The following is a 12757-nucleotide window of genomic DNA, read 5'->3' on the forward strand; positions in this document are numbered from 1 at the left end:
AGCCAGGCTCTCCCTCTGGAGTCAAACCTTCCCTCTAAAGAACCAGGGACCACATCATCCATTTTGACGTGCGGGAGTGATGTAGTTTCTTGTGGCAGAGACGGTGATGATCAGAGGCCCCGTATTTACATGCTGTAGAAACGTGTGTTAGATCCTTTACCACACGGCAGGGAGACTCGTTGCTTACCTTCACAGCGCCGATTGTATGTGGCACTTCCCAGTTATATTCTTTATGTTCTATCTTATGAATCTAGGATGAAATTTTGTCTCTGTTCCTCTAGCTCTGTAATCATTTTTTCCCCCGCTGTCATATGAAGGACTAACTGTTCTGCTATCATCGGTGCAGGACAAGTTGTTTTAGCTGATTGCCACTAGAGACGACAGTGATCTGCCTCTGCTCCCTACCACAGCACCCCACTGTATGGATGGAAAGTGTGCCTCCAAACCAAGGGTCACAGTAGTATTGTCTTTTCTTTTTCTTTTTTTTCAGTCTGGCCTTAAATTGCAAGTGGGTAAAGTCTAAGTATTACAGCGTAGGAACACAGTGTCTGCCTTTACTTGCGGCAGTGAAAATCAAAGGCAGGCTCTCCTTGTCTGTCATTTCTGTGACCACTACACAGAGCCACAGGCAAGAGCAGGGAAAACTGCTTCTGACTCTAGAGAGTTCACATGGCCAGTCATTGCAGTAACTATGGCAACTGAGTGGCCCACAGACTCAGACCTGTGTCCTCATCTGCCACACCAGTTCCAAATCTGGTATGGCTGCCCTGTCCCATGCTAGAAGGCACCAAGGCATTTACCCACCTCCGAGAGGAGCTGGTGGCTCACAAGACACTTGTTAGAGGCTGTTATGTTTTTGTTACTGTTGTCAGTGTGGCACAAGCTGGAATTATCTGGGAAGAAGAACCTTAGTTGAGAAAATGTCTCCATCAGATTGCCTGTATGCAAGGCTGTGAGGGCATTTTTTTGATTAATAATTGCTGTGAGAAGGCCCAACCCATAATGGGTGTGGCCACCCCTGGGCAGGTAATTCTGGGTTCTATAAGAAAGCTGGTCGAGCAAGCCATATGGAGCAAACCAGTAAACAGAATTCCTCCATGGCCTCTGCTTGGGTTTCTTCCTCCAGGTTCCTGCCCCGGCTTCCCCCAACGATGGGCTGTAACATGGGAGTTTAAGCCAAATAGACCCTTTGCTTTCCAAGTTACTCCTGCGCATGTGCCGATCACAGTGATAGAAAAAGCAAAGACAGAGGCACTGTTTGTAGTTTGGCACGCAACATCTCAGCATGGGCAGGCATGAGCAGGGACCTGGGGTCCTCACATGCTCCCCAACAGGAGTCCCTGAAGGAGGCGCCCACTGTGCCCAGAGACCCCAAGCTGCCTCTTCACACAAGCTTCATGAAAATGTGCCCTGACTTCTCGTCTGAGACCCTTCTCACCAAGATTCTTTGGTAGAAGAATAACCATTGCTTGGTTATTGTTTGGGTGGCTTCAGGAAGAAGGGAAATTATTTGCTTCCGATTTTTAAAAAGAAATAGCAGAAATAACCACAGCAACCCTCTGTGTTTCTTCCTAGCAAGAGCCGGTTTCCGGGCTAATATAAATGTATATGCCAACAATCGTGTGATTGCCTGGGATCTATTTTACTCTTCAATTGAGACTGGGGAAAAAGTTGCTTCCAAAATGTATTGGAATTAACAATTTACCAAAATCTTCTGTTTGGATATTGTTAGTGGTGCCTGGCTGTTTTATTTGTAAAGTCTTGGCTCTGTTGGGTCAGGGCAAAAGGTCTCAGAATGTCTAATTAAATTTGCACCGAAGATATATTCTCTGTTCTAGTGAAAAGTAAATTATATGCAATTAGGTGATTAAATTGTTAATGCATTTATTGAATTGAAATTTTCTTTTGTGCATGTGTCTCTGTGACTATATTTGTGTATGTGTATCTGTATGAGTATATGCTCTGTTCTGTGTGTGTCTGTGTGTATTTGTGTGTCTATCAACAGAGGTCAGAGGAGGGCATTGGATCCCTGGAGCTGGGGTTACACATGGTTGTGAGTTGCCGAGTGTGGGTGCTGAGAACTGATCTTGGGCCCTCTGGAAGAGCAGCCAGTGCTCTTAACTGCTAACTCATCCCTCCAGTTCTAGCTATTTTCCTATGACATAGAAATTATCCATAGTTTTAAAAGCACCAAGAGTTGTGTTTGCTAGGATGGCCAGGGCCATTTAAAAGGAGAGAAGAGATAAGCATGAGCAAGTATGTAGGTGAAGAATTGGAACCCTCGTCCTGCCTGTGGGACGTGAGGCAGTGCAGCCAGTGTGAAGGTCTCAGCAGCTTTTCCTCTGCTGACAAGGTCTTCTGTGGCACAGCAATGCTGCCCCTGAGTTTAAACCCAGAGGACATGAGAGTAGGTACTCAGAGCTGACCTGCCAATACTCAGAGTGGCAGGTATGTGATTCCGCAAGATGGGATAAGCCGTCCGTGGGTGAGCAAACCTGAAAATGCTTGGTTCTTGGTCTGTGATGAAGCTGGGGTTTGCTGTGATAAACTATAGGCATGTAGTTCTCCATAGACAATGTCCAGACTAGGCAAGTCTATGGATGAGGAAAGGGGCAGGGATGGAAGGTGTCTGTGTACTGCACACAGAAGTCTTCCCAGGGTGGCAGTCCCATTCTGAAGCTGGAGATGATGGAGGCGGCAGAGTGCCGTGGTCACCCGCCATCAGGAATGCAGTAAATGCCACTGACCTGAACTGGAAAATGGCTGAGGGGGGAGATTTTATGTGCCGTTCAGTGGTACCACGGTGATATTTATTTTGCTTAGGTTTTGAGGATTTAAGATTCAGACAGAAACTAAAGGCCCTGGGTAAACTCTCTCAGCAAGGGCCCTGGACAGGAGAGTTGTTTATTGTCTAAAGAATCTGTATGAGTGCAAAGAATAAAAAACAGTAAGATAAGCTAAACACCAGTGAATGAAATTCTGCTAAAAGAATATTTCTATTCTGTTCTGCCAAAAGTGACTCAAAATTTAGGTTTGGAGAAAATACAATGTTCAAGGTGTGTAAGAGTTTGATTTCTGTGTGGCTGGGAACATCAGGGCATAGAAGTTTAGGGCCAGGGGAAGAATACAAGGAGATTTTAGTGTGAACCTATGAGCGTCTGGGAGAGGTCGGAAAGAACTGATTTAGATGTGCAATAGGATAAACACTCACTATTCAGAACAGGTTAGATGCTGCCCTAAGGAGATGGAGCGTCAACAGCAAGCTGCCTGCTCTTCTCCTAGAGCAAGAGACCCTTCCCCTCAGCCTGTCAGTTGTCACATAGCAGTGGAGACCACTCCCCGAGCTTGCTGCCCCAAGTCCTTGGCTAAAAGGACTGAAATCCCACAATACTATGTTGCCATTTCGGGCTGCAAATCCCCCACAGACCTGGCCATGGGAGGATGGGTCTCGCTGGTGGAGACCTTGAACAGACTTGACAGCAAATGTCTGAAGGGAGGCATGGAGGGCAGGTGGCCTTGGCCCTCAGGGGTGGTAGGTCTCTGACCCTCTGATGTCACAGGTTTTATGGTGCATTGAAACCAAGCACTGGCTCAAAGGGATGGTGCATTCAATAAAGGGATACCTTAGACTCATGAAGACTTGAGTTCAATTCCCACTACCCACATAAAACCTGGAAATAACCACTTATGCTTATGATCCCCACTTTGGGAAGGCAGAGACAGGGGGATGCCTGGAGCTTCCTGGCCAAGCAGCTTAGTCAAATGGGTGTAAGCACCAGGTTCAGAGAGAAACCCTGTTTCAGGTAGACCGATGGAAGAAGGACAAGAATGTCACCTCTGACCTTCACATGCTGAGGTATCCCCTACAACCTCTGTCTCTGTCTGTCTGTCTCACAGATGTTCTCTTACTCTTATGCACACATATACTCTGTACTCCCTCACACTCCTCTCTCTCTGTCTCTCTCTCTTTCTCTCTCTCTCATACACACACATACACACACACACACACACACACATGCAATTTAAAAATTAAAACATATACTAGGGTCACCTGATGCCAGGCCAGAGGCCAAGATGGCAGGAGGCTTGAGCAGGCAGAGGGCGCCTCTCAGACATGAAGGTCTATGACAGCTACACACTGTGTCTGATGTCCCAATGACACAAGAAAGGGCCTGAGAAAGTCTAGAAGACCATGATCTCTGTCTGAAAAGTTTCTTCAGATTCACCCATGTCCCCTGGAGCTGCTGTGGTAAAGTTGATGCCTCTGGTCAGTTCCCCCAGTGACAATGAAGGTTGTAGCTCCAGGGAGTGAGTGTGGAGAGAAGAGGGATGGGCAGTTTAGAATGCGGTGTCTATTGGAGGCTGCAGTGTATTTCAACCATGAGGCTGGAAAGCTGGGAGCTGATCCTCCTCCGGGATTGAATTCACTGTGGTTGGTGTGACGGTTAAACAGAAGAAGGCTGGAGGTCATGGCGGCAGACCTCGCCGTGTTTGGGAGGATTTGCTTCTTAGGACTGCTCCCCTCTTTGCAGCATCATGGGATGGGTCCCAGTTCATGTTAGACCCACCCCCAGCTCCTCATTGCTGGCATTTGGAATGAGTCAGGAATTCACCTGTGGTTCTCAGATGCCTTCCAGGTCCTGTTCTGCTCAACAGAAGAGGGAAAAAAACAAACTAAAACAAAAACATTCGCTCTCCCTCCATGAGAACTTAACTCATCAGTGTTCCTGTGTTCAGATACATTTTTCCCTAGATGGGAATCAAATGTATTTTAAATTTTTAAAAATTACATTATATTTATTTGCATGTATATCTGTCTTACCATCATCCATCCATTCATCTATGATGTGTGCGAGTTGCGAGTGTGTGTGTGTGCGCATGTGCACACACACACAAACACACACACACCCTATAGTACAAAGGATAACTTGTAAGAGTTGTTTTTTTTCCTTCCACTATGTGGGTCCTGGGAATTGAACTTAGGTCAACGAATTTGTTGGCAAGTGCCTTGCCCACTGAACTATCTTCCTGGCCTGGTGTGGGAGAATAGTCTATTCTGTCAATCATGTATTTTAATAAAACGCTGATTGGCCCGGCAGAAAGTATAGGCGGGTCAACCAGACAGGAAGTAGAGATAGGGTGATGAAAACAGGAGAATTCTGGGAAGGAGGAAGCCCATTCCTTCTATTCCTGCCCAGACCACCAAGAAGCAAGATGTAATCTTGCCCCACTGAAAAAGGTACTGAGCCACATGGCTAACGTAGACAAGAATAATGGGTTAATATAAGTTACAAGAGCTAATAAGTAGCCTGAGCTAATGGGCCAATTAGTTTATAATCTTATGAATCCTCTGTGTGATTTTCTTTGGGGCTTGACAGCTGTAGGGTACCGGGCAGGACAGAAACCCCAACAAGCCGGCCCTCATGTTACACTGGCCCTAAATATACTTTTTGCATTCACGTGGGGGTTTGAGCCCAGCGCCTGATGGGCAGAAGCAGCGTTTTACCGCTGAATGCCTTGCTTAACCCGCTTAGATGTTTCCAACTTTCCTGTTTTCAGCAGTTATTGAGTTCCTGGAGTCCTCATGGCTCCTATCACCGAGCAAATCTCCGAGACAACCTCATTTCTGACATGGGCTGTGGGGTGTCTCACTTCTTATTACCATGCTTTCCTGACCACTAGGTACAGATTTTGAGACTCTAGAAACCCAGGTGCAGAGGAAAGACATGAATCTTGATTCATTTGGAAGGTGGCCTCAGCTCTGCCAGGTGTTGAGCTACAATGGAATATCAGTCCCCAAGCCGTGAGGGACCCAGTACCTGCCTCCAGGTTGGTTACCTATGATTTGAGATGAACTGTGTCTCTGGACTCCCATCTACATCTGAATGCATCCCAAGGACCTGACAGAGCCTGCCTCTTGTTTCCAGGCATCCAGACTTACCTGCTCCCCCACAGACACATTCTGGGGGTGTCCCCGGTCTTCATTTCCTTTTCAACATAGTGTGAGAAATGAACATGCTCCTCCCAGTTCCTGTGGCACAGAGGGAGGCACGTGCTGTGCTGGGGGTGGGGATGGGCAGCATCGTCAACAGCGTGTGCTTGTCTCTTAGAAGTGATTTGTTGTCTTCCCCTCCTGCCCCGGTCTTCCCACAGATGTGTCCAGGTGTGTGGCCGAAAGGAAGTATACCCAGGAGCAGGCCCGGAAGGAGTTCCAACAAGTGTTCATCCCAGAATGCAATGATGATGGTACCTACAGTCAGGTGATTCATGTTCCTGGGAGAGTCTGAGCCTGGGCCAGTGTGGCTGAGGTACCAGGGATGGGGGAGAGTCTGAGCCTGGGCCAGTGTGGCTCAGGTGCCAGGGATGGGGGAGAGTCTGAGCCTGGGCCAGTGTGGCTCAGGTACCAGGGATGGGGGCGGGAGTCTGAGCCTGGGCCAGTGTGGCTGAGATACCGGGGATGGGGGGAGAGTCTGAGCCTGGGCCAGTGTGGCTGAGATACCGGGGATGGGGACAGAGTCTGAGCCTGGGCCAGTGTGGCTCAGGTACCAGGGATGTGGGGAGAGTCTGAGCCTGGGCCAGTGTGGCTGAGATACCGGGGATGGGGACAGAGTCTGAGCCTGGGCCAGTGTGGCTGAGGTACCAGGGATGGGGACAGAGTCTGAGCCTGGGTCAGTGCTGGGGACAGAGTCTGAGCCTGGGCCAGTGTGGCTGAGGTACCAGGGATGTGGGGAGAGTCTGAGCCTGGGCCAGTGTGGCTGAGGTACCAAGGATGGGGGGAGAGTCTGAGCCTGGGCCATTGTGGCTCAGGTACCAGAGATGGGGACAGAGTCTGAGCCTGGGCCAGTATGGCTGAGGTACCAGGGATGGGGGAGGGAGGAAGGGAAAGGAGCCAGTGCCGTTGAGTGGAAAACAGTCCTCTTGTTCCTGAGATCCTGAGCTCAGGAGCCTCACAGGGTAACTAGGTATGCGAGGGAAGGTTCCAGACCATAGCTAGTACAGGTGTCTGTATCACAGCTCTGGTGTGTGCATCCTTGTGCTGTATAGATATAGCATGGGCAGTTCTCCCAGTGAGCTCATCAGCCCTGGTCAGCTGGCCAAACTCTGGCTTTGATTGTAGCCTAGCTCTTTCATAAGCCCCATGACTCAGCCATCTCACTGAGTCCCCCGTTGGATGCTGCTGCATCAAGCCATGGCTTGCCTATGGTCATGCTGTTAGCCAAACTCAGTGCCAAAAATAGCTTGGTTCTGATTGACAGAGTCAGTGCTGTCTCTCTCTCTCTCTCTCTCTCTCTCTCTCTCTCTCTCTCTCTCTCTCTCTGTGTGTGTGTGTGTGTGTGTGTGTGTGAGAGAGAGAGAGAGAGAGAGAGAGAGAGAGAGAGAGAGAAAGAGAGAGAGCGAGCTGCCTGCAGGATTCCACCAGTTTGTGGGTTCTGGGATCAGTAAAAGTAGTCTGTCATTAACACCAGTGACCTCATGGGACGTGAATCCACCTGTCTCAACATAATCATGCGCCATTTGGGACACAAGGAGAGACGAAAGACCCGGGGAGGAGTTGGCACTGCCTGATATGGCCTATGCTGTAGTCACCTGAAGGTCAGACAGAGGGTCCTGGGGAACCTAGAAGGTGCTGTAGAGATGCATCTTCACCACTGGACACTGGTCAGCCATGGGCTCACTGAGAGATGCTGGGAAACCTCCTGGTGAGGTTCCCTGCAGTGGACCCAGCTCTCACGGCCATGTATGTTGTAAAGCGTATTGGTTCCGTGTTCCTCCACACATCTGTGGCAAGACTGGGCACATGGCTCCCACCGAGTAGCCCAATGCATCACCCAAGCGTCTCAGCCACCCTAAGGCTCCAGGGGTGACTCTGCAGGAGAGCTGTCCGTGGTTAGCTCACCTTCCTGTCTCTTTCTCTGCAGGTCCAGTGTCACAGCTATACGGGTTACTGTTGGTGCGTAACGCCAAATGGAAGGCCCATCAGTGGCACTGCTGTGGCCCACAAGACGCCCAGGTGCCCTGGTAGGTCTGACTTCCTGTTTCTCTTGGTCATGTCGCTCATATTTATCCACAAATCAAGTGGACATTTAGAGAGTGGGGATGAGTTCGCTGGACTCATCACTCCATGTAGACCTGAAGAAGAGTGAGGACTGTTGTCTAGCTGGGGCAGGAGACAGCTCACCCTCGGGACACCCTGGGCTTAAGTCATTTGAAAATACAACCTCACAGGCTCGAGTCACCAGCTTGAATGGCCCATTGTTTTCTTTGGCCAAAAAAAGCAAAAGGTCCCGCTTTTACATACATGGGTTTTCAGAGAGAAAGTAGATCATTCCTCACCGCGCAGTGTCCAGACGTTTATGTGTGATATTTTATTACTCAGACGGGAGCTTGATGTACTGAGAGGAACAGGGCTGGCAGGCTCAGTCTATAAAATCATCCCTTTTCCATTAATATTTTACCAAAAAAGGTTATTAGTGATTCAGATCATTTTTATGTGAAACCGCTCTCCAGCCCAGACCTGACGAACTTGCTGGGGGAGACTGTCTGACGAAGCTGAATGATCTTGTCATCAGAGTTTCTGGGCTGTGGGATGAAAACAGGCAAACCTATCGGCGGTTAGCAACATAACACAAGTCTGTCATTTAAGGGTTGAAATGTTAGTGTTTGGGTCTGAGCGTCAGATTCATTTTCTATTTAAGGGCAGGCACTGCCTGTCAAGATTCTGTTTGTTATTGTGAGCCAGGCAGAGGAACTGGGCACAGGTCAGAGCTCATTTCTGTGACCTCGGTATCATGTGGCAAATTCGGTATTTCGATGACCGTTCATCCCTGAAGCCCACGTGATGTGTGTCATGTGGAATGGAAATAACGTTTTTTTTTTTATTTCTAAGCTGTTCTGCCACTGACGCCTAGAAAGCACTAATTGTTTTTTTCACAAGCGAATGTTTACATTGAATAGTTCCTGCACAAACCCGAGGAGGAAAAGACAGGAAGAAGAGATGGATAGTGTCACACGGACCTTGGTGGGACTCCCATCACATGTAGCCCCATTTTCACCCGAGTGGGAGTGTTTTGTGTGGAGCCTGCTCTCCGGGGAGAAGGACACGACGACTTTCACGATCCTATCCATGTTGTCAGAAAAGCTAAGCTCTGTGTGAAAGAGAGCCCTAAGGGTGTGTAAGATTGCTGGGCGCTGCTGGAACAGCCTTTGCTTCTGGAACAGATGGCACCAGCTTTACTGCCAGGAGTCAGCGGTGTGTGACCGCATGCAAGTGCCCCATTGTCATGGTTCACAATGACTTTCCAGATGAGAGAATTGTCTGGCCCTTTGTTTAAAAGCCTGGTGTGTAGTAAGAAGCAAATGGATTTGGTGGAAAGTTTAAGACCAGGGTAGTGCCCCCTGACTGCAACCCTAGCGCTCTGCAGGCAGAGGCAGGAGAATAGAGTTCTAGGCAGGCCTGGGTTCTGTATGAAGACAAAACAGGCAAAACATGCAAGTTGGACAGGGCAGGGCTCCCTGGGATGGCTGCCCCACATTGAGGGAGTGCTGTGTGTGTGTGTGTGTGTGTGTGTGTGTGTGTGTGTGTGTGTCCTGTGGTCGGCTGGCTGTCCCCTCCCTCATCAGTGCGGTTGATGTCCGTCCCCACCAGGTCGGAATGACTGATGTATCTGTGTCTCCCACAGAGCAGCTCGCTAGGCTTTTTAGTCCACAAACCCACAGGAATGAGAGGGAGGGCATTATTTGCCAACATTTCTGGAAACATTATTGGGCTGTGATGAACAACCAAGGGGTTTGTGGGGGAGTTGAGCACCCGACTCTTACCCCACAGGGATAGAATTCACAGTGCACCTTTACATAATCCAATGCACTCCCTCTTACACCATGACACTGTCCCATGGGGTAGTAGAGCCATGGGTGTCACTGTACTTTCGTCTGGGACTGACAGCAGGCTAGGGTGGCCCTGGTTTCACCTGCAAACCTCAGGGATCTTAAACTTTGAATATGCCCACATCAACAGCAACCAGCCGATGCATAGCATGAGCCGTCCTCCAGCTATAAATCATCTGTTAAAATCAGGTAGAATTTCAGAATTCAGTATGTATCTTCTCCCCTCAAATTCACACCAAATTTACCATATAGGTACACTCTATAAAACTGGAAGCCAAATACTAAATGAGAAGTGAGAAGATTATAGTAAATTTCTGTTAGAAAGTGTGCATATATATGTGTGTGGATGTGTGTACGTGTATGTATGTGCATGTTTGCATTGGGAGTATGTATGTATGTATGTGTGTACATACACTTGTATATGTATGTGTATATATGAATTTGTGTCTAGGTGTGCTTATTAGGACTATGTGAAAACATGCTCTATAGTAGCCAGATGGAGTGGATGTCCCTTCTGGGCTTTCATCCGGCTCACGGAGCAGAAGCCCTTCCCAAGTCCTTCTACCCTTAGTCACGCCAAGAAGACCTTGGAGGGAGGCATGAGCAGTCATTCCACAGTTGTATGTTGAAAGCCTTGCAGGCAGAATATCTCAGTTGCAAAGTGATCAAAGCAGTAGCATTTTTCTGGAGGACGGTGTCCTTGTGTCTTAGCGCAGGGCAGTGCAGGTTAGAACCCCAGTGGGACTCTCATAACACAGGTCCGGAGACAGGAACACCACAGGTGGCTCTGCGGACCGTCTGAGGCAGTGTGTATGCTGGTCACTCAGGGTCCAGCTCTTTCCTTCTGGGGTGGACCCTGGGGAAACACAGCTGGGTGCTGCAGATATGTAAAAACCCTGGCTGTAAAAAGCAAACCCTGGAAATGGGTCTGTTGGTGTCTGTCAGATAAAACACTGCAGATGCTAGACTCATGGCGGGATAAATAGCAGTGCAGACAGATACACCCCTGTCTCCCTTGCTGGTGCCACGGTGCTGACATCTGTGTGAGTCACAAGAGTCACAGTAAAGTACAACACAGGGCAGGGAATTTACAACTCTGAGCAGACAAAGCCTCTAGCCTAGGGGTGTCCTGTAGTGACCACAGGGGGCAGAGCTGACAGGGCGGACGTGTAGCAGAAGGGGTTTATCAGATCGGCTTACATTGTATGATCTGGGTAGCCCTACAGTGGCTGTCTTCAGAACTCAGCAAGTGATCAGTCCGTGAGGCTGGATTCCTCCATAGTTCCAAGCTGGCGCCAAAGGCATGGAGAATTCCTGGATCGTCACTAGGCTTCAGACACATTAGAAGTTGGGTTCTGGCATCTACAAAGGAATGTAGCAACTGTGGCCACAGCCACCAAACGATAATGAGGCAAAAAGTCCTCCTTTTATCTGACTATCATAGGAAGCTGATGCCTACATTTCAGATGTAGCCCCACGTCAAAACTCCGTTAAAAAAAAAACCCTCACAGGTGACCCTGAGTGGCTCAGGTCTCGGTTGCTTCCGGAGCCAGTGAAGTTGACAATCACAGTTTACACCCCGTTCGCCTTGAACATTTTTGTTTGCATTAGGACTGACCCGCAATTGTCTTGAGGGATCAGGATAGAAAAGGTCTAATGTCTCCCTCACAGGCTTCCATCACGCCAACCTCCCTTGAAAGCCACAGCTTATGCTAATACAGTTAGCCAGTAACAGTGACATCCCTGTCCTGATTCCTGGTGGAGTTCTAGGTGTGGGGGCAAAGGGCTCAGGCAGAAGGGACAGTTTGGAGAGGCCAAGCCCCTTTAGCACTTTCCTCCTCCTTCTGGCGCATTCCTCAGTGGGCATCCCTGAGCCAGTGGCCTCTGTCTCGCTACAGGGCAGTGCTTGGCCAGTTCCTGCAGTACCCCTGTCTAGACTTGTTTTCCAAGAAGCCCACTCGCTGTTCACTGTGACTGCAGCCATCACTGAGCATGGGTCACCAGGGAGCCAGCAAGGAGTGGAGCCTGGAAGACCCTGGCATAGCCTGGAGGCTGGACCAGCAATGAACAAGCCCTACAGGCACATACAGGATACCCTTTGCTCTGTCCAGAAAAACGCAGAAAAGCACCTCAGAGGGGTGGTTCCCATAAATAAGGACGGGCTGGCGGGTAGAGGAGAGGGTCTCGTGACTGAGTGCTATTGACTCTGATGCCTTTTGGAGTATGTCTGCCCACAGGTAGGTAGAGAAAGAGGGAGCGGGTCTTCAGAAAGGCTTTCGGGGTGGAAGAGAGGTACCAAGCTGTTTCCAGATGATACCCGTCTCCCCTCCTGAGAGTGGGTGCCTAGAGACTGAGGAGTTCCATGGAACCCTGCAGAAGTAGGCTCCTGGTCTGCAGCCAAGGCCTGCAGATCCTCTCCGGCACCAGAAGTGTCTAAGAAAAATGGCAAGGCACTCATTCTCCTTTTCTTGTGTCCTGTGCTGAAGGGACAGGCCCTCCAGATGGCGGCTGGCATTCAGCGGGCCATATTTATGCTCCAGGGGTTTTATTTGTTCTGTCCCCTCCTCTTCCTCTGCCTTCTCCCTCCTCCTGCCCAGTCTCTCTTCCCTTTGAGAGACTGACACAGATTGACACACATTCGGACGTTAAAAACAAAGATCTTTTTTTCTTCCAAGGAGAATGTTTGTAGCTGGCTGAAATCTGTGATTTGGAATCAGCTTTAGGTTTTAATCTCATCTCTCCATCCTGAGTACTGACCGAGATGTAAGATATCGTAGGCTGACCCTTCTTGCAAAGGCTTAAAAAAGATTTATTGTTTTTATTTATGGGTATATGTGTATGCCTGGGTGTTTATGTGCATGTGTTTGCAGAG

At 49.1% G+C, this 12757-nt stretch overlaps 1 protein-coding gene across 2 annotated transcripts in view; it reads left to right on the forward strand.

Annotated features, from left to right (window-relative positions):
- Smoc2 (SPARC related modular calcium binding 2) overlaps nt 1–12757 on the forward strand; it is a 131021-nt gene that overhangs the window by 53214 nt on the left and 65050 nt on the right. For both annotated transcript variants that reach the window (XM_041680126.1, XM_041680127.1), the window contains exons 3-4: nt 6154–6260; nt 7920–8019. In XM_041680126.1, coding sequence (XP_041536060.1) covers nt 6154–6260; nt 7920–8019 — 207 coding nt within the window. The remainder of the gene's footprint in view (nt 1–6153; nt 6261–7919; nt 8020–12757) is intronic.

This window comes from Microtus oregoni, unplaced genomic scaffold (assembly GCF_018167655.1).
Source record: "Microtus oregoni isolate MIOR12 unplaced genomic scaffold, Mior012 000033F_ref0000390, whole genome shotgun sequence".
Taxonomy (NCBI): Eukaryota; Metazoa; Chordata; class Mammalia; order Rodentia; family Cricetidae; genus Microtus; species Microtus oregoni.